General features: G+C 42.6%; 3 protein-coding genes across 3 annotated transcripts; 1 reads left to right on the forward strand and 2 right to left on the reverse strand.

Annotated features, from left to right (window-relative positions):
* Nucleotides 1-1,523: 1,523 nt before the first annotated feature.
* bmp10 (bone morphogenetic protein 10) lies at nucleotides 1,524-4,664 on the forward strand. The gene is made up of 2 exons (XM_056419304.1): nucleotides 1,524-2,206; nucleotides 2,600-4,664. Exons 1-2 carry the CDS (start codon nucleotides 1,801-1,803, stop codon nucleotides 3,679-3,681), a joined length of 1,488 nt encoding a protein of 495 aa, XP_056275279.1. The 5' UTR covers nucleotides 1,524-1,800; the 3' UTR covers nucleotides 3,682-4,664.
* Nucleotides 4,665-9,642: 4,978 nt separating this feature from the next.
* ch25hl3 (cholesterol 25-hydroxylase like 3) lies at nucleotides 9,643-12,131 on the reverse strand. The gene is made up of 2 exons (XM_056419223.1): nucleotides 11,512-12,131; nucleotides 9,643-10,786 (listed from the first exon to the last, which is right to left on the reverse strand). Exons 1-2 carry the CDS (start codon nucleotides 11,940-11,942, stop codon nucleotides 10,363-10,365), a joined length of 855 nt encoding a protein of 284 aa, XP_056275198.1. The 5' UTR covers nucleotides 11,943-12,131; the 3' UTR covers nucleotides 9,643-10,362.
* A 1,627-nt stretch (nucleotides 12,132-13,758) lies between these two features.
* Nucleotides 13,759-27,152, reverse strand: erlin2 (ER lipid raft associated 2). The gene is made up of 12 exons (XM_056419421.1): nucleotides 27,045-27,152; nucleotides 25,561-25,668; nucleotides 24,329-24,410; nucleotides 23,606-23,652; nucleotides 23,285-23,346; nucleotides 22,984-23,109; nucleotides 20,671-20,744; nucleotides 19,848-19,906; nucleotides 16,491-16,582; nucleotides 16,307-16,396; nucleotides 16,006-16,085; nucleotides 13,759-15,892 (listed from the first exon to the last, which is right to left on the reverse strand). Exons 2-12 carry the CDS (start codon nucleotides 25,665-25,667, stop codon nucleotides 15,719-15,721), a joined length of 993 nt encoding a protein of 330 aa, XP_056275396.1. The 5' UTR covers nucleotide 25,668; nucleotides 27,045-27,152; the 3' UTR covers nucleotides 13,759-15,718.
* Nucleotides 27,153-27,179: the final 27 nt, after the last annotated feature.

A 27,179-nucleotide genomic window follows, 5' to 3' on the forward strand; every position in this document is an offset into this window, starting at 1 on the left:
AGGCAGGAAAAGCTCATTCCTTCCCATCTCTGTGACGCGCAGCAATCTGGAGTGTATCTGCAGGTCACACAAAGAAGCTCAGGAATGAAGGACAGTTGTGTAGTGCAGGGCTGAGGGTTCAGGTGATGAGCGGAACAGTTATTCAAATGTGCAGCGCAGCCAGTGGGAGTCATGAGTCCGACAGTCTGCTCCACCATGCCGACACATGTTCCTCCAACGCTTCGTGTCGGCCTCACAACACGTGCCTGATCTATTCGTGCCTTATTGTGCGCCGTTGCTCTTCCATTTGTTAGGATCCCTTTTGTGAGCAGTTCATTTCAGCCACAGTGTCGATTTACCAGAAGAGGAAGTACACACTGAACAGAAAGCATGACAGGTGGGTTACTTTATTGAATTAAAATGACTGAATATTGTTGCACCACTCCGTGCCCATGAGGGCTACAAGAGCTCATCTCAGTATCTTTCATCTTCGACCATTAGGGCCTCACACCTCATTGCATTTCAATTTCATTTGACCAAGTGTTGTCTCCCTGTTACATTCAACAATGTCAACAGAGCCCCGGTGTATTTTGTCACAAAGAAATGTTCAATGAAGCCTAGGCGGCAGCTCGCAGAACTCCACGATTTACAAACCAAATAAACAAATGAAGAATATCAACCCTGGAGCACCCACCCAAACGAAATAGCGCTTCCACTAGGAAGAGATGATGAAAGACAATAACCACCCCGGCCACAAACTGTTCACCCTTCTACCGTCAGGCAGGCGATACCGCAGTATCAAGTGCCGCACAAACAGACTGAGGGACAGCTTCTTCAGTCAGGCCATCAGGCTGCTGAACAAGGACTGAGACCCTCATTAACACTATACACCAGAACATATTCTGTGAATATCTATGGCCATGGTGTATATTTTATTACATTGTTTTATATATATATATATTGTATATATATATTGTATGTATATACATATATATATATATTGTCTCAAAAAAGTGTATATTTTATTACATTGTTTTATATATATATATTGTCATGATGTATATTCTATTACATTGTTTTATATATATATATTGTTAATACTTTCTTCTTTTTTTGTGGATATTGTATAGTTTTTCTCATTCTTATTCTTTTTTTAGTCTGCTACTGCTGTCGGGTGTTTTGCACATAAGAATTTCACAAACCGATTATACTTGTATAAAAGGGGATGTGACAATAAAAACTTGAAACTTGAAACTTGAAAAAGAGGCTTCAGGACCGTGTTTACAAAATCCTCATTAAGGAAGTTGTGAGATAACACACGTTCATGTGCACTGCATTACACAAAGTTGAAGGCACGCACACACACACACACACACACACAAGTGAAGAGACCAAAAGCACTGAGCAATGCAGAGCCCACCATGTCAGAGATAAGGGACAGAAAGAAAGAGCTGGGGAGAAGAGAGCCGAGCGCAGAGGCAGACTGACCAGAGGAGAGGACACAACAGAGATGACTCGGACGGACCAAGCCAAGCCGTGGCCACCCTGCAGCCCCGTCACAGAGGACATCAAAAGGTGTACATGAGAATAAATGCTGGAGGAAAGCAGCGGGAACACAAACTCCTGCAGAGGCTCACACCGGTCAGGGGTCAACAATACGACTGGATCCAGAACTTTCTTTGTCTCCAGAAAAACTGACCCCAATTTCAATTAGCGTTTGGATTAAGATGCTCAGAGATTACAATAATTTTGCCTCAGCTCGTGCATAGAGAACCCCAGAGGGCATATAATAGAAAGCTGCAGAGTGTCTTTTTTTCTCCCATGGCGAGAATTTGGGTCTTTCCACCAGGAACCAACTGCAGCTTCAGGACTTTGCTCTTGCTGTTTTCCATCCTGCTGCTCCAGGCGCTCTGTGGACAGAGCAGCCCAATCTCCAACACTCATCAGAGGTATCGCCCCGCTCCGGGGTTGGGCGACGGGCATGGAGGGGTGGTGGACCCTTCACTGCTGGAGCAGGACGACAACATGGACGTGCAGAGCTTGCTGGAGAGCCTGAAGGAACAGTTTCTGCAGACGTTCAACCTGTCTGGATTGGGTCCCCCGCCGCTGCCTCCTGAAGGCACACGAGAAGAGCCACCGGAGTACATGATGGAGCTCTACAACCGGTTCGCTAATGATCGTACCGCCATGCCCACCGCCAACATCATCCGCAGCTTAAACAATGAAGGTAATGATAATGCCTGGTTGATCATATATATTTATACTTTTGTTGCCATGTTTATTGAATACATTCATGATGTATTCGATTTAAATATCATTTGCATTTCACAAAGGACTTCTTGTGTATACTTAAACACCTTTTAAGTAGATTGTTACTAAATCAAGATGTATACGTAATCCAAGCCTTAGTCATCATCCTGTTTCTTTTTACTTCTCTTTTCAATGCAATGTTCATGTAAATGCTATTTTTATTTTTTCATGGGACAACTTGCAATACTAATAAGTTGACATTAATGATAGTTTCCTAATTAAGTATGACATTGAAGATGTCATCCCCAACAGGGTTGCTATATGTTGCAGAATTCAACGTTAACGCTGACCATTTAATTCTCTTCCCCAGATTATTCTCCCAGCGTTGTGGGTGTTGGAGGGGTGAGGCGTCACCCACTCCTCTTCAATGTGACAATCCCCCATCATGAACGCGTCACAGAAGCCGAGCTTCGCCTCTACACACTTGTCCAGACTGACCGCCACCTCTACACTGGTGTCGACCGCAAGGTCACCATCTACGAAATGGAATTGCATGTCGGAGATGACAACGTGACCGAAGAGAACACTGTGCGAGGCGCTGGATTCAGAGGGGGAGGAGAGAGGATAGAGCTGGTGGAGTTGGCTTCACGCCAGGTCTACGGCACCGATAACGGATGGGAGGCCTTTGACCTCACTGCTGCCGTTCAACGCTGGCACAAATCTGACCATGGCTCCACGCACCGGTTGGAAGTGCATGTTGCCAGCATGGCTAATGAAGACAATGCTCAAGGTATGAAAGAGGACAACAAAGACGAGAACCCACCTGCAGGAGACATGAAGATCGACACCAGCCCTGAGGAAAAACACAAACCTCTGCTGATTGTTTTCTCTGACGACCAAAGTCGCGATCACCGCGATGACAAGCGTGAGCTGAATGAGATGATCGACCACGAAACCTCCAACATGGTTCTCCAAAATGACTTGGGGATGGGCCTCAATGGGCTGTGGGGGGAGCTGGGGAGGGACCGGGATGAGGTGGCTGAGGAAGCGCAGCCAGATGAAGAGGACCTCATCCAAATGCGCTCCAATCTGATCTATGAGACAGCATCCCGCATCCGTCGCAATGCCAAGGGGAACCACTGCAAGAAACAATCCCTGTACGTAGAGTTCAAGGATATTGGTTGGGACAGTTGGATCTTAGCACCCGCTGGCTATGACGCCTTCGAGTGCGCTGGCATTTGTACCTTCCCACTGACAAAGCATGTCACACCCACCAAGCATGCCATCGTCCAGACATTGATCAACATCAACAGTCCTCAGAAGGCGGCACAAGCTTGTTGCGTGCCCACCAAACTGGACCCCATCTCCCTGCTGTACTTGGATGAGACAGGCGTGGTCACCTACAAGTATAAGTTTGAAGGCATGGTGGTGGCAGAGTGTGGCTGCAGATAGTCCATGTTTTAAGAGAGTTTAACTCTTCGTAAAGTCTTACAATAAGAGGGAAAAACAGAACCAACAGTAAGCTGCAAAAGGAGGTTGGAATCTCTGTAAAAGTTACTCAGTGAGATTCAGAAAAGGGAAAGACAGTGTGCTGCAGATTTACAGTCAACAATGGTGATGCCAAGGTGTTTCCGTAAATCCACAAGAAGGAAACAAGACTTCCCAAAGGACCAAACCAGGCTCATCCTACAGTGTGTGCGGCCTGGTGGGAACCAGTGGGCCAGTCATCCCCCTCCCTTTCCTTCCCCCTGACATCTGTCTTCCTCTCCACTTATCTCTGGCTTCCCCACTGGATGCAAACACTAATCAGCACTTCATGTGTCCTGGCGCAGTGAAATGACCCCCAAGAGGCAACCTGACAAGACATGAACTCTCCAGGCCCACCTCCTGCCTCCTGCAGCCTCCTGATACGTTGGCGCTGTGCAGGGGTCCGATGTGGCAGGGTTATCTTTCCCAATCCCGTTTCCAACTTCACATGCCTCTCTTCCACTCCCCCAAGCTACATTGATAGCAAGGTGTGGGGGTTTGAGAAACATGTATGCCACCTCCTCAGACTCGGAGAACTGGACTGCAGTTTTCCGGGGTGGTGGGATGGGGGAGTGGGACAGGACCAGGGGGCAGGGGCTGTCCACATTCCAAAGCAACAAACTATCTTAACTGACTTAACTTGCTGACCTAAGCACCATGCTTCCTTAACATATCTCCAACTCCTCAGTTCAGCCATCTGTCACTCTTATGGTAAAAATGGCCTTTCTGGACAGTTATCATCTGACGGCCAAACTCGAGAGTTGAAAAGGGGGCACTTTGTCACACTTTGTCACATTCCCTTCATGGATACAACCCAAAGGAAACACAAAGACAGAAATGCAGTTTGTTTGTTGAAAAGCCTTTTGATACCTCTGCTGCTTGTGTCAAATAAAACACTATTTATTGTTCTAATTTATTATTTTTTTACAACAGGGTAAATACCTATATATATGTGTGTGTGTATATATATATATATAATATATATGTGTGTGTATATATATATATATATATATGTGTGTATATATATGTGTGTGTATGTATATATATGTGTATATATACATATATATATATATGTGTGTATATATATGTATATTGGTAAGTTACTTAGTGTAGAGCAGGTTTTGTATCCATGACAATGCATTTGCAGCACACAATGAATTATATTGGGAAGAGAAATGGTAATTTCTAAAACAATAAATTACTTTTCAAATCCTACAAGAAAGGTCTCCGAAATTGATCTTTTCTCTTTCAGAATGTTTACAGCCCATCAAAATGTCATTAGCATTATCTCATATCAAGATGAGTGTAAATATTTGGAGCTGAAATGCCATGCTGATGTGCACATGATCTATTCCCCACATTACAATTACCAATCAAAGGATCTCGGTCGGTCAACTTTCCTTGCCATTATTTCAGAAAGAAGCTGTTAGACCAATGATACAATGAATTTCTGACTTTCAGATGATTAAGTCCGACACTATCAGCTTCCAGGTCATAGTTCATACATGACATACACACATAGAGCCATGGGAAACTGAGTGGAAGGCCCGCTAATGAACAAAATGGATGGCCTGCTGCTCACACTGACAGCTAGCAGATGCAGACAGCTGTGATGGAAAACCTGTTCATGAAGAGAAAATGTGACCAATAAAACAAAAAAGGATCTGGACTCCGGCATCTCCTTCTGTTCTCACTCATTTTTCTGTGAAGATAGACTCCATCGAAAGAGCATATTTTTGTCCTTTTCGACGCACGTCGAAGATAAATTGAGGATACAAATCTGATTCATGCTTGGAAATGTGTAAAGGACTCTAGAATTTATTTGTTCTTAAGAATGTGTATCACACTCTTGTTTATGAAAGGTGAGATGTCTGTGCTCTGTTTCGGGTTATTTAACCTTCCTCCTGTGCTAGCTTTCTGTTACCATCTCTTATGTTAACGGGTCGGTTTTGACCCGTGTCTTAAATCAGCTGTAAAATACACTAACAACAATTATCTCTCATCCAATTTGTTTCTCATCTCTTGGTTACCTTGTTAGGCTTCCTTATCCATGAAAATATTGGTTTTAATATTTTTGGTGTGGGCTTCTAGGCCTTTTCTTTGTCAGTATACCATATTTCAATTTTAAAAATGGTAAAATGAACCTCAAGAGAATAATTTAAATAAATAAAGGGTTGTTGTGTTCCCTGACTATTACTGAGTGGTATTAGAACACATCTCTGAAATATATTTGTTTTATTTATTTTTTAATTTTAATATTATTAACTATAGTAACATTTATGGTGTTAGGGTCAATTTCGACCCATATATATTTACTTCAAGAAAAAGGCTAAAAAGTATTTTTTTCAGCAATAGAACTTGAATACAAACACAAAATAAAAAGCAGAAGAAGTCATAACACAAAATATAGATTTGCCAGGTCAAACAAACAACCAATCAAGCAAATCAAACCAATAGAAATCAATTACTAGTTTCAAAACTAATAAAAAACTAAATCAGAGTAAAAGTCTCTGTGTGCAAGAACTTGCATGTGTATGTGTGTGTTTAGATGCATGTGTGGCAAAAAGTGACACTTTTAGTGTGTTCTTTGCAGAGATATTTCTTGCAGTTGAAGCACAATGCGTGTGTCCTTCTGTCCTTACTTGGGCAGACCTCACACCTCTTTCTTTTAGAATCAGGTGGCCTGAGTCATAGCTGGTAAAGAAATTGTCACAAGTGATATTGTGACCCTGCAGTCCAGTAGTCATATCGAGGACCACATGTATTCCTTTTTCTCAGGGATGCCACGCGCAGCTTTACCTGTGTAAATCTGTAGATTCTGTAGATAACAATGCAAAATGAGAATCCCCTAAAGCTCACATGATTGGGAGAGGAGCTGGCTGTCACTGTGTTGGCTGACAGTGCACTTATGATTTCAGTTTGGGCTCTAATTATTGCTTTATAATCTTATTTTTATAACCGGGTCGAAACCGACCCTAACAGCACAAAGGTCATAATTTCAACCAGAGCATTTCATAATTTAGTGAAACAAAATGTTTTTGTTTTATTTTGTTGAAATAGAGGTTCCTGACAAAGTCAAAAAGCCTTGATGAAAATAAACAAATGTATGTGGTTCTTTCATGCATTTAAAACCTAAAACGGGTCGGTGCCGACCCTAACACAAGAGGAAGGTTTAACTAACTCAACAGCAGAAGGATGAAAATAAAATCAAAGATACAGATATTGATTGCAATGTGAAGATTACTGTCCACATGTTTGTAAGTGTACTCGTTTGCTGAGTAGATCCTGTTTGTTTGATAATTTTGGAACAGTTTGGAGAAAGTTAGCTTAGAATAAATACTAGAAGCACGAGTTAGCATTAAGTAGCATTTTTTTTTTCTGCACGAAAAAGGAGGTGAAAGAAACACAGTTTAACTTTTTTACGTGCGGTTATTTGTTGGACTGTTTCAGACACAGTGACTTCTAGATTATTGTTGTCAGTGTAAGTTTGTCATGCAGTTGACGAAGAAGTATTAAGCAAAAGAGGAGGACTATTTAATCATTGGACAGCGCTAGGCTAGCTTTCCCCCCTGTTTCATTCCAGCGAATGCTAGCTGAGCTAGCTATCTCCTCGCTGTATCTCCTAGCTGTAGCTTCACACTTCACAAACAGATATGAGTGTGGTATACATCTTTTCATCTAATTCTCGTCAACAAAGCAAATACGCAGATTTTCTTCCAGAGGATACTGCAACATTACCAATTATAATGCTGTCACTTATTTTGTAACGGCTAACAAAAAAGCAGGTGAGGTATGTGTGGGGTAAACATTGCTGATGCAATCATAACACCATCGCTATATTATTACAATATGATGACTATGTAATGCTTCTGCTACCGCCTAGTGTCCTTTTGTGTGGATCACCAGGAACATGTTGATGATGTAGATATACGGATGTCCCATCTGACTGTGTGTGATAACAGGAGTTGAGGTTCTACAACATGTTACAGTGTTTGTTCAAGGCTTCATGAAAAAGATCCTTTTGGCAACAGCCCACTGATGACACGTGCACTGGGAAGTTTCCAAAAGCAGTCCCCGACTGACTTCTCATGTAAGATGAGGGCAGAGGTCGTTTAAAAATGGTTACAGACCTGAGGGCAAGAACCTCGACCAGTTACTGTGACAACAGTGCGTCTCAGCTATGTGAAGCTCACTAATTGAATATTTACAGAATGGTGGAAGAAATATGAATCTGGCCTTTCTCACTGAATAGCAAACTTACAGGAACTATGATGAAATGGGAACTCTTTAGAGTTTGCTCTGTGGATAAGGACTGGTGGAGAGTGCTCTGCGCTTCTTCCTCTCTCTTTGTTTTGACATGGCTCCTTTTGTTGTCACTTATTTATCCCTCTTCTGGAGTTTGTGAGGTATTTTGGCCTTTGTGATTCATTTGGGAAGACACAAGCAAACAAGCTGAATGTTTAAAAAATGTACAGACGGCTTCAAACTACCGTAATGCTCCGGTGTCTGACATCGTGACCGATGTCTCGCTGTGAACGTGTGTTTTGGCGCGAGTCATCCAAACTCGCCCCGACTCTGACGTGGGGTCTGTAATCGGCCCTGATTGTTTCCGTTTTGGGTCACATGTTTATCATTCCATCTCTTGAACACCACCACCCAGCACTCGTCTGCCCCTCTTTCCTCTCATCTCTTTTCGTCCCCATGAAAAGAAGAACACTGACCGATATTTACTTATTATATGCTGAAGTTACTTGAAATGTTCAAACATCTTTTAACAATTTGCATTCGAAGCTGATGTTGCGAAATTGCAAAGAAGCCCATTGCAACAGAAAGAAATGAGAACCAGATGTTCCGTGTCGTTCATATGACTTGTGCTTTTTCAGTTTAAATCAACCGTCATTCTTCATTAAAACTGATTACTTTCCCTCGCCAGAGACTCTCTATATATAAACATGAATATATTACAGGTTATTAGAAAGAAGGCTGCAGCGGGTGAGAAAATCCAATAAATTAGGGTTTTATTATGTCACGTTCAGACCATTCTCCAAAAGACACATCATTGCTGAAGTAGATACATTATAAAGAAACTTGTTATCTCTCTGCGGGAAATTATTAAGTGTTAGAACTCACATCTCCCTGTGATGAGGAAGCCGCAGCTCTTTGCTATACTTCTTTCATGTGAACCCGGCATGAGTGCCAACGGAGAAGTAGCGACAGGTCATCAGGCCAGACTCCAGCTGCATTCTGTGAAAAATAATCCCTGCCCTCTGGGGCATTGTTGGATTTTAAAATGGTATTGATGACAATGCCTCTCTTGTCAAACAAATTGCAAAGGTTACAACTACAAATAGTGATTAAAAGTCTTCTCATCTCTGAAAACATGTGGTTTCGATAACTCAGAAGAATCCACATGGAGCCAGTCAACAGAGTAGACAGCTGAGAGGCCCGGGGGTTAAAATTTCACTCACAACAGAAACCTGAACCCGGAGAGAACAACAAAACCCCAAACATGTGTCCGTCTTTCATAGCCGTTCTCATGTGTTAACGAACACAATCTTTACAGTGTACTCGACGATGTTCGCATTATGCAACACAGTCGGGCTCAAAGTGGAATTAAAGAAACAGTTTGACATTTTGAGAAATACTGTTTATTTGCTTTCCTGCCAGATTAAAATATCGATAAACGGTGACTATGAATCTACAGCCAGCAGGGAGAAACTAAGGAAACACAATCAACCTATCAGTACCGTAAGCTCACCTCCATTGTTTATACTATCAGGCTTTATAGTTTATGTGCCAGACAATTTCTTGGCCAGGCACCTCCCACTAAGGCGGGCTCAACCCGCCGTTTAATCTTTTTAAACTGAAATGACGAATATCATAAACCAGTGTATGAATTAATTTATTCTTGCAAGAAGAGGCACAGTTATACAGTCTGAAGGAGTCTGGGGATCACTCCAGATAGGAAGTCACACAGAATGATATATACTGTACAGTGGGTATTGATCACGTCTCGTAGTTAAACTAAGCTGACTGGCTGCAGCTTTCCCCTGTACCGTAAACCAACTGGAGTTGCATCTAGCTTCTCTTTCTTTTAGGCATCTTGCAAAGGGACCTGGTGTGAGTGAATGTCAGCCAACAGTTACTCATATTTATGATTCTCTTAAACAACACATCTGATCTGCAGTGACTAAAAATAAACTGTATTAAATGCACTATCTGCCTTATGTCTGCATAACACGAAAGCATGAATCCATCCAAAAACGTTCGTTCCCATGAGGCGAGGCCACGCCACTTACGTGTGTGTATTCTTTCATTGTCTGGATTTATGGCGTCATCTCTGCCTTCTCATCCCACACTGCATTTACTTGATATCGAACAGCTGCAAATATGAACGCTTCACATTGTGAATACTCTACTTCAACCAGATGTTTGTCCATGAGTTATACAGATTTGTATCGAAATGTCATTTTGTGTCCACAACTCAACATCTCGGACATGTGACTGAAAAGGCCACGGCTGGTTGGCTGTAAACCGTGGGATGAAATATTCCCATGAAATATGTAAAGCTGACCGGCAGCGATCGAAATCTTTCGAAAATATCCTTTATTGCCTCTTGGCAGCTTTGCTGGAACTTGAGCAATCCTGTTTGATACAGACTGGATGGGAACGCTCCACGGGTCCCCGGTAAGTGCCAAAGAGGACATCCCAGTGAATGAAGTAGGGGGCATAGTTGACACTGTGGAGGATATGGTGGGCTTGGTGGTAGGGGGCTCCTCCCAGACAGGGCAGCTGTCTGTGCAGAGCCCAGGGCAGTTCGTAGCCACAGTGGTCCTCCACCGCCAGCCAGCTGTTGACGAGGTGGAAGGAGACTTCGCTCAGAGGGTGGCAGCCCACCACCCAGGTGCTGCTCATAGCCAGCAGCAGCAGAGAGAGCAGCTCCAGAGAGCTGCTGTCCTGAGCGGCCAGGGCGAAGGGGTAGTGGTGCTGGTGGTGCTGCCGGTGGGTGTTACGGTAGAGCCAGGGAACCCTGATGAGAAACACACAGACAGCTGTCTCAGATCACACTTTCACTGTTTAGGATCATCGGAACAAGAATGTCCGCGAGTCTGTGGAAGTCTACAATTTCTACTGGTACCACTTCCACAACATCTAGACTGAGGGGCCAGGAGACGAGGGGAAGCGCGAAGAACGGGAGGAAAAAAGGCAAAAAGACGGCAAACGTGAGGTCCATGCGAGTTCCCTCTGGGAGGTGTGTCCTCTGACATGCGAGGCCTAAACTGGTTTTATTTACCGGTATTCACAGTTTTCGGAGAGTATTGGTGGGGAGTCCTCGGGGACTCTGCATGCAGGGACCAATGAGGGCAGCAACTCTTTTTCTTTCTTTTTTTGGGGACTTTTATAGTGCTTTGGATTGATGTACACTTCCTGTTCGCTTCCTGTTTGTTGACCTGCAGACTAATTTATTGAGTACTGGGCAGAACCTGAATCTGTGCTTCCCGTTTAACTTACAGAGTCGTTCTATGATTATTAGAGTATAAATAAATGTATACATGAACACATTTTGATGTCCTGTCTTAGAGATCAATGCAGCTCTTCCCCCCGACTTTAAAGAACATGACCGATGGAGTCACAATCTCCTGTAGGTGGCGTTGTCTCCTCATTTGGTCCAATATAATGCATTCATTACATCTTATTTCACCCTACTGGACCGGACGATAGCCCACTGATATGCCATGTGTGCAGACTGCTCACCTGTGCATGGACACGTGCCATATAAAGAAGAACGTGTCAAAAAGCAGCAAACACGCGAAGACCTCCACGAAGAGCTGCCAGCAGGACGGAGCCAGCTGCGGCAGCGCGGGGCTCCGGAGCGTGTGGAAGAGCGCGGTGGCCGGCAGCACCGCGGTGAGGTATTGGTACAGCACCCTCAGGAAACAGTCGAACCAGCGGCGGAGAGACGGCGGCGGACCCGAACCGGCAGCGATCCTCCACGAGCGGACCCGCGGACTGACGCTGCCCAGCGCGTCCAGCGCGAGGAAAGGTGCGCAGAGCAACACGTGAGTCAAGAAGGCGAAGGACGCCGGCAGGTAAGGAGACAGCAGGATGTCCTCCTGACCGGATCTCACGGACTCCCAAAGGCCCTGGAGGAAGCGCGCGTCGGCCTCGGCATGCGCTGCGCTCATCACGGCTCACAACTCTCGATCTCCGGCATCTTCTTTCAAGTGTCCTCCCGACTGGGATCTTCTTAAGATGAAAAATGACCTCAAAAATGTCCTATAAAAGCTTATATAATAATCTTATGTCTCCACTTACTCCAGAATGAGCTGTGCTGGATAAACTCTCTTCTATAGATATTATAGATGTCCTCAGCTTCCCGGCGAGTGCAAGATGAATGCTGCTGAACAAATGTCTCCACATAGAGAGCTAGAGGAGGAGCCCCAGATCCACTACTTTATGTTTAGTGGGAACTGAACAATTGGAGGAGGCTGAGCAGCTTTCAGTTTTACGCACAAGAACCACCTCCAGTTGGCTGTTGGAATGTGGGGGCTTTCTGGGAGAGGACCGGCACATGCAACGCTTCCGTTCCTTCTTGATGAGAAGATCATCTTCCCATCAAAGCGTTGCATTAATGGCGTCATCCTCCGAAGATGACGCCATTAATGTGCCAACTAATGTTTCAAGAATGATTTGCTTAACTGGATATTTTCCGCTAAAATGTCCAAACTGACATAACATAATTGTATAAATAATACTAATTGAATTATTTAAGTCAAAAGGAGGAAAACTCGAATAATTCAACGTGTCATTGATTTTATTTTCCTTTTTAATATCTTACTCTTGTTTTTCTATTCAGGGAGGCAGACTATGACGCTGTGAAGTGAAATGAATCATTGCAAATAAGGTAACATATTAATATGATAGTCATAATTTCAATGAAGGCTGCATTCATTTTGTTTTGGTCTGAATCTGTGCCACAAAGTACAAAGTGGATCCTGCATGATTACCTAATCAATTTCTTCTTCTAGAGGGGTCACTGTCAACATGTAGTTTAAGACTTTAAGCTTCTATAATCAATAATGTATCGAACAACAATGAGAAACCAATTTGAAAATATGAAAGGCGTAGTTCCTCTTGATGAACCTACAGATCATAACTTGAATCTGCAGCTCCTCTCGGCTTCATGGAGCTTTAAAGTAAGTTTCAGCTTATGGGTAAAGTTATGGTTCACTCACAGCGGTCAATGCCATATTATACTGGTTATATAAGATATTCTGGAGGTTTCCTGTAAAACTCCACATTTGATCATAATTAGAGGCAAAAGTAACCAAAATGCTGATGGACAAAATGTGACAGGAAAGCATACGGTTCAATGTTCGGCCTCTGGAGAACATAGTCGAGGGTAAAACTTTACAGGAAGGTGGGCGGAACAACAGGCAAGTAATGGTGAGATGATGTAATGTGGTTTCTCAGTAAGTATCCTTTTACTTGAGGGGGTTAAACATATTCATGAGTAAGTATTGGTTTAGTCTGGAGTAAAACAGAAGTGATTCAAAAAAATCCCAGATTGTGAAACCTACCCGTTACACAATAATTCATCAAGAATCTATTATCATCCTCTTCCCCAGTAATTCATCATTTTTGTATCTGAGGAACATGTGCAAAGCAAATCGATGAACACATAATCCATGATTCTAAGTGTGAAATAAAGCATGTACGTCTGTGCTCTCTGTGTCACCCTGAAATGTTACGCATTCATGACTTCAAGATGTGCAAGACGTGTTTAAACTAGTGCAGTCTTGCAGCCTCACAATCCAAAAAGCTGATATCCCGTTTCAATGTGGGTGTGTCAGTGTGATTAGAGTACTTCAGTGCAGAGCTCTTCACAACCTGCATAAATGGTCTGACGGTTATCCAGGTGGGAAATACAAAACATTGAGAACATTATCATTCTGGTAGAATCATTACTCATAAATACTTTCTCACAATAATCTGATATGCAACATTTGAAACACTTTTATTAACCCCAAACAACCTCTACATCACATTGGACAATGCAATGTGAATAAAAACTCTTATTAATGCAATTAATTACTCAAACAAAAAAAACACACAACTATGTCAAGTGACAATATCTTGATTGCATATTCACAATTAAAGTCAGTGCAAAAACATTTGCCTTTCAAGTCAAGTGAAAGTCACAATCAAAAAGAAAAGATTGCAATAAAATGACATTCTGAAGTCACGTTTAGGACCAACAGAGGGTTTCCAAAAACATCAAATAATCACAAGACACGAGTGGACATTGCATTGGGCTACAGTGAAGTCAGGACACGAGCCATTTAGCTTCAGACGACAGAAATATATCCTCACCGAGGCAGCGGCATCTTAACAAACATTTTTTTTAAACCACAAAAAAAACCTGCCATGTTCCAAGAATCCACAGGAAGCACTCGCCCAGAGCCTAAAACGGTTGCACAATGAAATGCGTCCGTTTCGCTCGTCACACAACATGCTGGGACACAAACGTGGTATTTCAATAAAGAATGTCGTCAGTGATCTAAGACTGAACACAGGAGTTCAAACTTAAGGTGAAGTTTGGTTTTTGGTCCAGATCAGGATTAGTATTAGTATTTTCAAAAATAAAAAAGGCTTTGGGGTGAGAACTGACCCCGACAGACAATGTGACACACGAGGTCGTTGGTATTTCTACAGCGAGGAGTCCCTCAGGGTCAATCTGTATACATCAGTTCTTATGATTACTTCCTCCTCCAGGGCAATGGGTCTTGTTTAAAGGCTCAAAGCGCTACATACAGTCATGTGGTACAGAGTCAATTCATATTCTAATTTTACATTTTTTTTTTTTACAGAAACGAAAACAAAAGGAGTAATGCTATTCAACTCCGACAGGCAGCAGCTACGACACATTCATCATCCCTGTGTTTCAGCTACAGTCGGGGGGGCTCGTGTTTCTCAAGCACTCAGAATAAGAACCCAGTCTTCCACCTCAGAGACACGATGTCCTAATTTTTCAGCAGTATCAACATTTAAATAACCTTCTGGATCTCTTAAGACGTTCCTTGTTCTGTTGGATTTAACGGCGCTGCAGAGGTTTGCGTGTGAGAATGTCCTGGATTAAAAGGTTCATTCATGTCTTCTACATGAATCATAAACTGATGAGGGCGAAGACGTTTTACCTGGAACATGCAGCTTTAACGTTTAGCACGATATTTAGCCGTGAAGTGAATATTTAAGTCCCCTCCGACTAATGTTCTTGTTTTAACACGAGTGAGCTGGAAACATGTAAAAGTCAGTTGAAGAAGGCTTTTCAACCCACACATGGCGCCAACGTTAGCTTAATTAAGGAGCAAGCTAAAGCGGTTTAAATGTGAGAGCGACATTTCAGCCAACAAAAATCGACATTCGCCAGAAATGAGAAGCTGTATTTTTTAATTTTTTTTAATTACTGAAATCAGAAACAAATTGTTTACAAAGTATTGATTTTATTCATGCCATTGTTATCTTGTTTAAAAATACACCAGAACTAGCAGATAGGGGTTAGCAAACACACTTGACACACGGAGCCGAGCAGCAGGAGGGAAAGTTTTGGCTAGATGACTAAACGCTTTTAAAGTAGCTAATTGTGCATCGGCGAACGATGCTATTTTATCTTTCACATAATTTACTAGTCCGCCTAGACAATCTCCCTCTCCATCAGAACAGAGTAGACGCAAAGAAAGCCTCTGGACTTAACTAACTCGAGTCCGCTGCTCCGAGGTTGGAGACGGCTACCTCAGAGTCCTACGTAAAGTGTGATTTCTAGCCGTTATTCTGAAGTGTTTGAGAAATACAGACCCTGGACAGCACAGCTTCTCAGAGTCAGAGGGATAAGTTGCCAGCCAGCGGGCAGCCGGGCGCCTGCCCTCTAGCAGTCCTTCCACTCGGTCTGGGCGGTCCCGCGCTAATTCAGGTCCAGGAGCTGCTCCGCGACGATGTCCATGGCTGCGGACGCTTTGATGGCGCTCCCCACAGAGTCCACAAACATCTGGGGTATGTCACTCCCAAAGTAGATTTTGCTGTTGGATGAGATGGCCTTGTACTTGATTAGCTGCAGGTACTCTGGTGTTAACTTCATCTGAAAGAGGGGAAACAGCAAGTACATTACAAACCATCAGTCTGGTCTTTACAGTCCCCGATTAAGTGGGAAGTGTGTGTGTGTGCGTGTGTGTGTGTGAGTCCTCTCTTTACTTGATTGCCCTTTGCAGCTCTCTGCGATGTGTAGAACTCTGCGTCTGCCCGGGCCTTCTGCCGAGCCAGGAAACCGCTGTCTGTGAATCAGAAACAGTCAACAGCGGTCGGTTTCGTAACAAGTTCAAGCTGCGTTACTGCTCGCGAAGGAGGAAGCTGACGTACATCCTGACACGAGTTATGTATAAACACCGAAGACAAGAGAGCCAGTACCAAACACACTTGCTTAGAAATAAGCAGTTGTGAATACTTATACTTCAGCACAGGCTCAGAGCGGCTCTTCTACCTTCTGGATACAAACCTTCGATTTCAGAGATCTTTTTTTCGGTTTCCTTCTCCATGACTTTCTGTCCAAACTGGATCTCTGACACTTGCGCCACTTTTTCAGCCTCTATAAAAAAAATAATTAAAAAAGGTATATTTTTATGTTCAACTCCTCGAGTGTTAGAAAATCACTTTTTCCTGGTTGTTTTCTTCTCCCTCACCAATCACAGCTTTGATCCTTTCGGTTTCGGCCTCCTTCTCCACGACCTTCTGCGTCTGTTGGGAGATCAGCAGCTTCGACTTCTCGCTCTCCCTGCAAACGTAAAGAGGCTCTGACATTAAACGGGCGTGGCATCTACAGAGCACGCTTTATTGACATGATGATAGTGTTTAGGTGGGGCAGCTAACACTTCATTATTCTGAGTGTGATGAACTCCTTTCCAGAACTTCGACATATACAAACGGATGTCACAGAACAACCGAGTGGGTGTTGGGGTTGTAACGATAAACCGGTTTCACAGGACGTTGCGTATTAAACAAGTATGGTTTTCATACAATGTACATTTGTTCATCTACGGCAGTGGTTCTCAACCTTTATTCAGTGATTTTTCTTCAGCAAAGTACTCCCTAAACAGAGCAAAACATTTGTATACAGGGCTGTGCTACTAGTATCTGATTTATTGAACTTTAGAAACTGAAGCTTGCGTTGTTGCATTGAACCGAGTGCTTCTGCACTTACATTTAATTGAGAAACTTGTGCTGCTGATCAGTCTTGGGGGCAGACGCCTGTGATCATCTCTTCTCCAGGCTCAGTCTGTTTCTTTGTTTTGATCTAAGTCATTACAGAGAAGGAGGCCTCACGTAAATGTGTGGAGGCAAAGGGGAGTCGCTGCTCAAACCCTTTCTGTCCCAGGTCAGGGTGCTCCTGCTTCACACACACACAACACTGTGCGAGTGTGGATGTGGCTTCATCTGGAGGCCTCGGTCAGAGGAGTCTTCTCCCTCGAGAGAGCAGTGCACCTGTGTGCAGCAGCAGAGTGTGTGTGTGTGTGTGTGTGTGTGTGTGTGCGTGCGCACGTGTTCAGTTCCCATGTGTTCAACAGGCCTTAACTGTATGAAGTTGATGATGTCGTTCGAAATGTCTTGCAACACAGGGCTTTTTACCCCCTGGAGTACCTTCACAGACCCCCAGGGGTACGCGGACCCCCATTTGAGAACCACTGATCTACGTTAATGAAAATACATACCTGCAAACTCATGAGGGGTGAAAAAGGTGACAACGGGGTGGGGGTCCTCTGCTCTGACTAAGTCATTGCCCACAAACCCTTCTAATAAGAATATAATATATATATATATATATATATTAATAGAATAGTTACAACACCTTGAAAGATGATGGTGAACCCGGTAAGATGGCCGCCACACCTTGAAATATTCAGTAATATTTATTTTGCATGGGCCCAGGTGTGAATAGGAGCGAGGCCCATTCAGAGAAATCTCTACGGCCGACTTGAGCGACAATCACACAGGTTAACAAGTCCCACGTTACACTATTCTACAAATCAAGTAACTTCCTGCATTTTGTGCACTTGTTCCTCTTTTATCCAATAATATATAATATATAATAAACCTTCCCACCCACCCTGTCTGTGATTTCCCATCAGAGGCCCCCACCCCGGGAAGTGGCTGAATGGAGAAGGGGTGGGGGGGTTTCTGTGAGATTCACACACTGAATTCCTGCTGCAAATCACTTCTATATACAGACTCTGGTTCGGTGCTCTGTGACATCACTAGCTCACAGCTCTTTTAATTAAGTATTGATACAAAAAATATGCTAAATCACATTGTGTTTAACGTACGGGTACTTTGTTAGTTTCGATCCACCGTGCAGCGTGACAGCAGCAGATGTAGCGGGCTGACATTCAAACTAACCTAAACCCCCTAAAAGCTGAAGACATCTGAACACTGATTGGCCGAGACGCGACGCGTCCCATCAAAGAAGTTTTATTGCGAAGAGCACCACATCACATTTTCTCCGTGTCCCACTCCAATCTCATAAACGCCGGCCGGCCATGTTTTAATACGGTTCATAATTCTGATTATTACTAAGATTCTGTTCTCATTCCTTTCAGGCTCATTGTAACTGATAATTAAAATAACTAACAATGGTACACTCCGTATAGACCAGGACCCCTGCTGTGCTGTGTGATCGAACTGTCCAATAAATCTCCGCTTTGCCTCATTGGATGACATCCATTACAAAATGACCCACACCAATGGGCGTCTAAAGGCATTGTATCTCTTGAGTGGAGATTCTAAAGTAAAAACAGTTAGTTTATTTCATACCCCGGGCTTATTTCAATGGCCTGGACCATCTTTTCCATCATGTCTGGGACTGGTTTACATTACTGGCCTCCAGTCGCCTAAGCAACACCAACTCTCTGACAAGCTGTACAAACAGAATTTAAACATCCTGAACAACTTATTAGAAAGTGAATACAAAAGTCAGTAATTGCCTACCGTCTAAAACTATATTTGCTTACAACCACAGTAATTGCAGTAGATGCCAAGATGTAGCTCTGAAGACAAATGTTTTGCGGGATAAACTGAACGAAAATAAGGACGTAAACATCGGAAACTGATTCTCATTTGCTTTAAACATTCAAAAGTCTGTCGGCATTTTCGGCCGACTTTAAGATGCAAGGTTAACTTGACTGAGTAGTTTGGTACAGGTGAAAACAAAATCACATTTCAGTCAACAGAATCTATAGTTTTGTAAACCGAAACATATACTTTTAAACCGTGAGTCATTTGACTAAAATTGCATTCAAACCCAACAGCATTTATACTTTTCTGGTAATTGATCTGAAAAGCGCTGACAGAATGATCAGTAGCCAACCGGCCATAACCAGCCAGATAATTAAACCCACAAGTCAAAAGCCGACTTTCAGGACGTGCTTTAACTCCAAAATAATGAACTCATTGTCGTGTTTCACAAACATATCAGAGTTTCTATTGGCCCAGAGCTAACATCGCTGTAATGGACAGTGTTTATGTTTTATTGGCCAAGTGCATAGTTGTAGATGTGCACTTTTTTTTAATGACACAGCACAATTCTATAATTCATTGCAGACCATTTCACAGACCCCCCTGCCAGTGTCACTGACCCCACTTTGAAACCACTGCACCAGTTGACACCCACACACACGCATTTCATTAATCAGGCTGTGTGTGTGTGTGTGTGTTTTGGACCAGAAGTCAGACACAGTAAGTCATTTTAAATTAAACAATATCAGATAAAGTTTGAATCCGATTTGAATACTTTCCACCGTGGCCAATGCCTCGTAGGGCTGACATGAACTGTACGACAACTTAGTGTAAATCCTCAATTTCCTCTCTTCGTCACAGTCACTGTGATTCATGAGGCCAAAGAAAGATGTCCACAGACTGATTTAAAACGGCTCCGTCTTACTTGGCGGGGAGACTTGGATGAACATCAGACCCTAAACATTACACAACACATGACTCAGGGATCAGGGAACATTACTTTCTTGGGGATAAAAAAATGGAAAACTCACATGAGCTCGTAGTTCCTGCGAATGCTCTCTGGTATATTGGGTTTTGTGACACGGACCGCCTGTGGACCAGTAAGACAAGAGAGAAAGAGTCAACTCTGAAGAAGGCAGACAAAGGCAGCGGCAGTATTACAAGAAGCATGAGGTTTTTCATCACAAGGGGAGTTATAAAAATAAAAAGGCAGTTTGAGAGGAGCCCTGAATAAAAAGCAGTCCTGTGTTGAGGACTTTCCAACTGTAAGATTATTGGTTTTCCCAGAAAGAGCAGCAATTGTTATTTTAACTGTTTCTATAGGGGTAAAGGAAAGTCAGGGCCAGAGCATTAAAGCCCAGTGGAGCATTTAACTCTCAGGAGTGATGTGTGTGTTTCTCTGTGGGTTTGGAGGGAGGGAGGGGGGATTCATTAAGAGGGAAAAACACTGGGGGTCCTTTTAAAGTTCATAGGCAGAATGCTGTCCTCTATAAAACTATTCTAGCGTTGTTATAATAAACTATCCAGAGAAGCGGCTTTAAAGAAGGCTGAAAACTGTAAAAACACTTTTATTATCAAGGGCTGTGGATACATGGGTCATTAGGTTGACATTGCTGCTATAACTCAAATACCCTGGTTCTGTACTGCAGTCCAGTTTGAGTTTAGATGCCTTTTTGTTTTTTTAAGACTCCTTCTAAACAGAGACAAGGTGACAAACGTAAAATCGCCAAACAAAAATATACATAAAATATAAAAGACTGTTATGGGGTTCAGTTATGGCCCAACTGGACCCGTGATGGTCATGAATTCAGCAGCTGGAATTGACTAACTTGGTCTCTGGTGGTTTTACTGTACCTGTATGATGAGTCCGGGTGCCATGGAGGTTAGGTCCTCTTGTAGTGTCAACTTCAGGTTTTCATCGATTTGGTCTGTACGAGATAGACAAAAGGCCGGTGGGTGAGCTCAGATCAGGAGGCGTGGTTTAGGATGTCAGATCCCAGTCAAGGTCGCAAAAAATCAAATCCTCAATTTAAAAAAAGGTATGTATCAAATAATCAGATGTCCAGAGAAAGAGTTCAGACACATTTCATTAAGGGGATTTCATATTTAAAAATTTACATTGAGACAAAGCTGTGAAGAATACAATATTATGACAATTAAGTCAGCAGAAAGGTCTTCAGAGCAGTGACATTATCAATATCAGTCAACTCACTACTATCAGGCAATAATGACTAGGGTTGGGTACCGAAACCCGGTGCCAATGTGGTACCGGTTCCAATACAACCGGTATTACCCGGACCGAAACGCAACGCACATTTCGGTGCTTCTTTCCGGTGCCTGAGCCGATTGAAATTGAAAAAAACTATTGTTGTGAACTTCTCTGGTGACTCCGCCCTGTCAGCAGGTTGCGATAGCCTCTCATATTTAAGTTTGAGAGCGGAGGCTGCGCCGTGTGTGACTACGTGAGCCCGTGTGGAGCACACCAGCTTCAGGCTGGACGCGACGGGGAGACCGATTATGACGAGCAGCCTGAACTCAGATTAGTACCGGAACATTGATTGCAAGTCTTGCATTCATAAAAGTAGCCCAAGAAATAATAAATTATCCATTATAACCATGCTTAAGCTAGCTCGTAGCTAGCGTTAGCTCGTAGCTAGCGCTAGCTACGAGCTACGAGCGTGACAGTCTGCTATCAGATGTGTTGATGTTCAGCGGTCCCGGCTGTATACCCGGTGTTACCGGGAATATAATGACGGAGGAATAAAGACCGGGGGCGTCACTTTGTTTCAGTGTAACTCTCGCTGTCAGAAGCAAAACTTTATTTGTCACGTGTCATCTTCAGTACCTCTGATTGGTTGTTCTCTTTGCCCATCAAAACAGTGACAGGATTAACCCTATAAAGTCTGCACATGACAATACATATCACATCATATCATGGAGAACATATATTGTATATGTTAACAGTCTGATATCCGTTATTTGTCAGTGCTCCATGATAACGGCTTCTACAGGGAATATGGCCGAAGAGGTTTTTAATGTCCTCATTGTGCGTTTAAAAAAAAAAAGTATCGGTTCAGGCACCGGTATCGTTTTAAAAGTACCGGTTTAGCACCGGTATCGGAAAAAACCCAAACGATACCCATCCCTAATAATGACAGACATTATCAGAACTGGGATCAATATCAAACTGATCTTCTTTAGGAAGTGGTCTGCTTTTATCCAAATATATGGAAGGGAAAAACATAAGAGCATTCTACATCAGAATCTGCACAAGCAAAAATGAATAACCAAAAAAAGGTTAGGTAGATTTGAATTATTTAAAAATATGATGCACCATCAGTTATTAAATATGATTCACTAAAATATTTTGCAACATAGCTCGCGGGAACTTTGCTGCCAACTGGAAAAGAAACTTTCTAAATGACTCATAATAATCGCCTCACTACGTCACGGCTGTGGATTACGTGGGGGCATTCCACATTCAGAAGTGTGGGCACACTTTAGCGTGTTCAGACCGGTAGCTGTAATGAGCGGCGGGCCACCTGATGACAGGCCATACAGATGACGGCTGTTTTAAACCCCCTGCTGCAGGCTGACAACATGATATTTATTGATAATACAAAACTGAATTATTGAAGTGACTGTTGTGTTCAAGCTCCTGCCACTTCAGAATAACATCACATAGCAGATGGAATAAGTGTCTGATAAGTAATGTTATGACCGCTTCTCAAAGCTAGGTACTCGCCTCACACAAACGCAAGACACACTTGTTATCAAGTTGTGACAATGAGAGAGGGACGAGGGCCCCCTCCTGTGAGAAGGGAGGGGGGCATAGAGCAGACGAGTGCCGGTCCGGGGTCAGGATGACGTCACGAAATGTGGGTGTTAGAGGGCCGTACTTGGGCCTGGGAGGGAGAGTCATTTGGGGTTTTCAACATGTGTTGTTGGAGGGGACTCCCACTGTGATTGCAATCACATGCAAGCTTGTATTTTACGTGTGATCAAGAGATTTAAAGTCTCCCGAAAAAGAGGTGAGAACGAGCAAAGGTCGTTGGCTGAATTATTCCTTTACCAGGCATTTAATTTTTATACACGCTAACATTATGTAGATGTAACATTAAAAAAGGCTGAGCGGACTTGATTCAAAGTAGTAACAGCAGCACTTACCAAACAACCCGATGTAGACCTCCTGCAGCGAGTGAACGCTGCAGAACTGGTTGAGCTCATGGTGAACTTTGTTAAATATCAAAGCTTTGTCGTAGTCCGCCGTGAAGTTCCTCACTATGTCGAACACTGCAGAGAGGGATGCTCGGTCAGTTAAGAAGTAAAAGCAGAAAACACGGAACACGCATAGCGAATGTGGCTCTGATGGAGCGAGTCGCAACAAAGTCAAGTCGTCTTCAGATGTGAATAAGGGAACAGGGAGTTGAGGATGAATTCATTGTTTGACGTGGTATGGTGAGTTTACCTGCTGATGGGACGAGGTAGTTCACCACTTCTATGCGGTCAAAGTAAATCATCACTCCTCCACTGAAAGAAAGCAAATACACAACTATTTGACAGGAGCTTTCACCCACCACACCAGTAGAGATCACATGAATGGGTCTTGTATTTGCAGTGCGGGTGATGCCAGTAGTTCAGAGCCTCTGACTCCAGCAGCGCCGGTGGTGGCCTTATAATCCACTCGATGAATTGAGTGGTGTGTGTATGTCACAAGATGAATGCTGAGTGTAATAAGCACAGAGACCACATCCGATACAACTTAAGCCAATCACAACGGCAGACCTACCTTGTGCCACACGGTACATTTTTCACCTCATCTGTCTGCAACGTCGTCTGCGAGACAAAAGCAAACATTCATTCGTTAATTAAGTTTTCCAGGTGTCAGGAACACAAAGAGATGCTCCGGAAAATCTGAATAAAAATACCAGACAATGGTAGGACTGGGTCAAGTCCAGCCACACAGTATGAAATCAGTGTTTTCAAATTGAAGAAACCTGGATATGTGTTGTACAGAGAGGAGAAACACCGGTACAGGACCTCTTGGTCAGTATCACGTAATGCAATACAACACCACAAGGAGCTAAATCAACATCTCCATGACGCAACGTGTGAACGGTTACCATCACAACAGTGGATTATATTACAGGACTGTTTACCTGAATCCATAGGTTAATTTTTTAAAGGACCCTATTGGTGAATACTAGAATTAAGACAATGATTTCATATCTTACAACTAAATGTATGGATATTTATATCTAATCTTATAAAATATGTGTGAATTTGCATACATTTCCAGAACCTTGGATAAAGCGAGGTTCAAAATTCTTGAAAAGGGCAATCTTGACAACCAACTTTGAAAGATCACTTATTATTTCTGTGCATACAATATCAGTTGCATGTGTTAAAATTAAAAACATTTTTAGGGAGCCTTTACTGATGAGGATCACAGATTATTAGTGATTCTGGTTTTGTAGTTATGAATGAAAAAAACTGGCTTCACTTGACTCACCTGAACAGACTTGTAGCTTGTGATGAATGGAAGCATAAGATGGAAACCAGGGCTGCTGGTGCTGGACAGGAGAGCCCCACCTCTGTGTCACACACGCACACACACACACTTGATCATTACACATTTAAATCAAACTATCTCCTGGGGACCTTGTTTTGAAATTAATAAAACAATGTGTATGTTAAGATGATTTAGGTGACAAACAGAAGCAGTTATGTTTGTTGTCAAAATTAGCAGTTAAGACTCAGGTGGTTTCATTTTCTTTATGCTACAGCTGACGACAAGGACAAATATTCCTTCCTTGCTGTCCACATACTCAGGCAACTCACTTCAATCTACACAAAATAAATACAAAATATTAAATAAAATCTACCTTTTTTCCAAAAAGGAAGATTTTATATTCAGATTATATATTTAATAGGGCTGTGAAACGATTAAAAATTTTAATCGGGTTAATCACAGGTTTTTGTGGATTAATCATGATTAATCACATATTACCGATATTCTCGGTATATTTTGTCAGAACATAGAGATTTATGACAAAAGACGGATATATACATTTATACATTCTTCTATACAATGGTGCTGCAACTCAGCAGTTATTTAGCAGTTTTCTTCCATATGGAACATTAATACATCTTCATCCTAAACAGAATGTTTAACCCTCCTGTTACCTTTCGGGTCAATTTGACCCCATTCAATGTTTAATGTCGGTGTTCTTTGGGGTCAATTTGACCCCAGGCTGTTTTTCACTGTGAAAAACATATCAGAAATATCAACTTTTTTATTTATTTAAAGGGCTATTTAGGTAGTCAACAAACAAACATAAAGTACCCCACACTTAAACTTGGGAAACAATATTAATTCTAATAATTTTCTGGAGGTTTTAATTGCTGGGGTCAAATTGACCCCGAGGTAAAATATGTTAGTAAATGTGAAGGTAACAGGAGGGTTAAAGAGAATTGTATCGAGTTTATTATGAAAATACCGATGCATTGCATGCCTGTGCAAGTGTTGAAACGTTAACTACTCTGCACTCACACAGGCACAGATGGCTTCATTTTACAATCTTAATGGCCAGGTATTTATATTAGTCACTGTTAACAGTTGCTTAAAGCAAACACCTTTGAAGCAGTTGCTCTATCATCTTTTATAGTCTGCATTTCACAACAGTGCAGTTTAATACTATATCTAAGGCCCTAAATAAAAAAACACATGTGCTGCAGTCTCACCTGTAGTAAACACCGGTGTGTCCCTCATCAATCTTGTGCACGGAGCCTAAGAGAGCTGCTCCTCCAAGAGCAGCAATTATTGAGAATATGGCACCCAACTGTGCCATCCTGGCAGGCAGAAAAGAAAGGCAGCATGAGAAAATTAGCACATGGGAAGAGAGTTTCTCATTTACTGTGTACAAGATGTCCTGCAGTAACTTCAATCAAATGCTCCAACTACAAGTACGAATAAACTATGCACCAAATGAGCATCATGTGTCGTACGGTAGTAACACACCGGCGTTGGCTTCTTGCCCACTGGGTTATCTCTTCTCAGCTCAGGCTTAGCCAGGCATCAGCTGGTACTTAGTGACCTTGTCACACTCAGAGGATTGAAGCTAAAGCGCAACAACATTTTAACCCCTTGTCATACGTAGACAAATAAATCTGCCAGCATAACCTTTATCAATGTCTGCATCAGCATGTATGTGATAACAATTATTTCAGCTAGTTTAAGCTGAAAGAGTTGGCTGAAGTTCATTTTACATCACAGTGCATTCACAGCCTTGTGGCCGGACTGACTCAACTCTGGACTCGAATCAGTGTTCATAGTAATTTTTAAAGAATTTTTTTCCCAGCAATTATTTTGTTTACAATACTGGTGGAATTTTTCTTCGGAAATGAATAAACTAAATAATAAATTATGTGGAATGTGAGCGCATTTGCGACAACGGTATGATAGCTGTTGATCCGGAAGAGATAGAACGGAAGTGAACGCTCCGATATCCGGTATCGACGCAAAGCCACGAAATTGTAAAGTGAAGTTTCAGTGTTTGAAATAGTGTAATAATTATTCCGGTAAACACTGAATATAAATTATCGACTCAACATAATTAGTCTGAATTGAATCTTGAATTTGAGAAAGGTGGCTGTAACGGCTTCCTCTGCTTTACGGTAACAACGGCAGGTTTACAGCAGGTCAAAGTTGAAAATGAATCCCTTTTATCAAAATATCTTAGGAAAACACACGGAAACCGAACGGCAGAGAGTCTAAAAATGGATATGCAGTCGTTTAGTAATCAAATGATGATAAGTATAGAGGACTATTAGGAGGTCAACTTAAAATATCCACACATTAGAGCTGAATTTGGTTTCGATACTTACGTAGCTACAGCTAGCTGTGATAGCATAACGTCAGTTACTATCGCTTTCGCAAAAAGAGGAGCCTCTTCCCAAAGCAGACATGTTTAACTCTGTCACCTCGAAGATGCAACGTAACGTTGGCTCGCGTTACTGTTGGCCTCAATGCACAAGACAGGACACGATATTGATTAACCTTTGCTAACGTGAGCGCACAACAACCCTCGTTACAAGTTAGCTAAACACAATCAGCACGTCACGTCTTCCTTTTGACATGCTGCTGACGTATTAAACGAGACGGGGGATAGCAGAGACTTCGTGTAAATAGATGGGAGTACATGTTCTCGTTGCTCGCTCGGTCTTACCTGTAATTTAGCCTGAGCGGACACTAGCAACAGATACGAAACTGCGGTCAAGCCAGCCGCCACTTCAGAAAACACAGTCAAGCCAGCCCGCACGATTTTTTTCAGTACACGTATATACCAGGCATTACGGTGTGA

The sequence above is a fragment of the Pseudoliparis swirei genome, chromosome 7 (assembly GCF_029220125.1).
Source record: "Pseudoliparis swirei isolate HS2019 ecotype Mariana Trench chromosome 7, NWPU_hadal_v1, whole genome shotgun sequence".
Taxonomy (NCBI): Eukaryota; Metazoa; Chordata; class Actinopteri; order Perciformes; family Liparidae; genus Pseudoliparis; species Pseudoliparis swirei.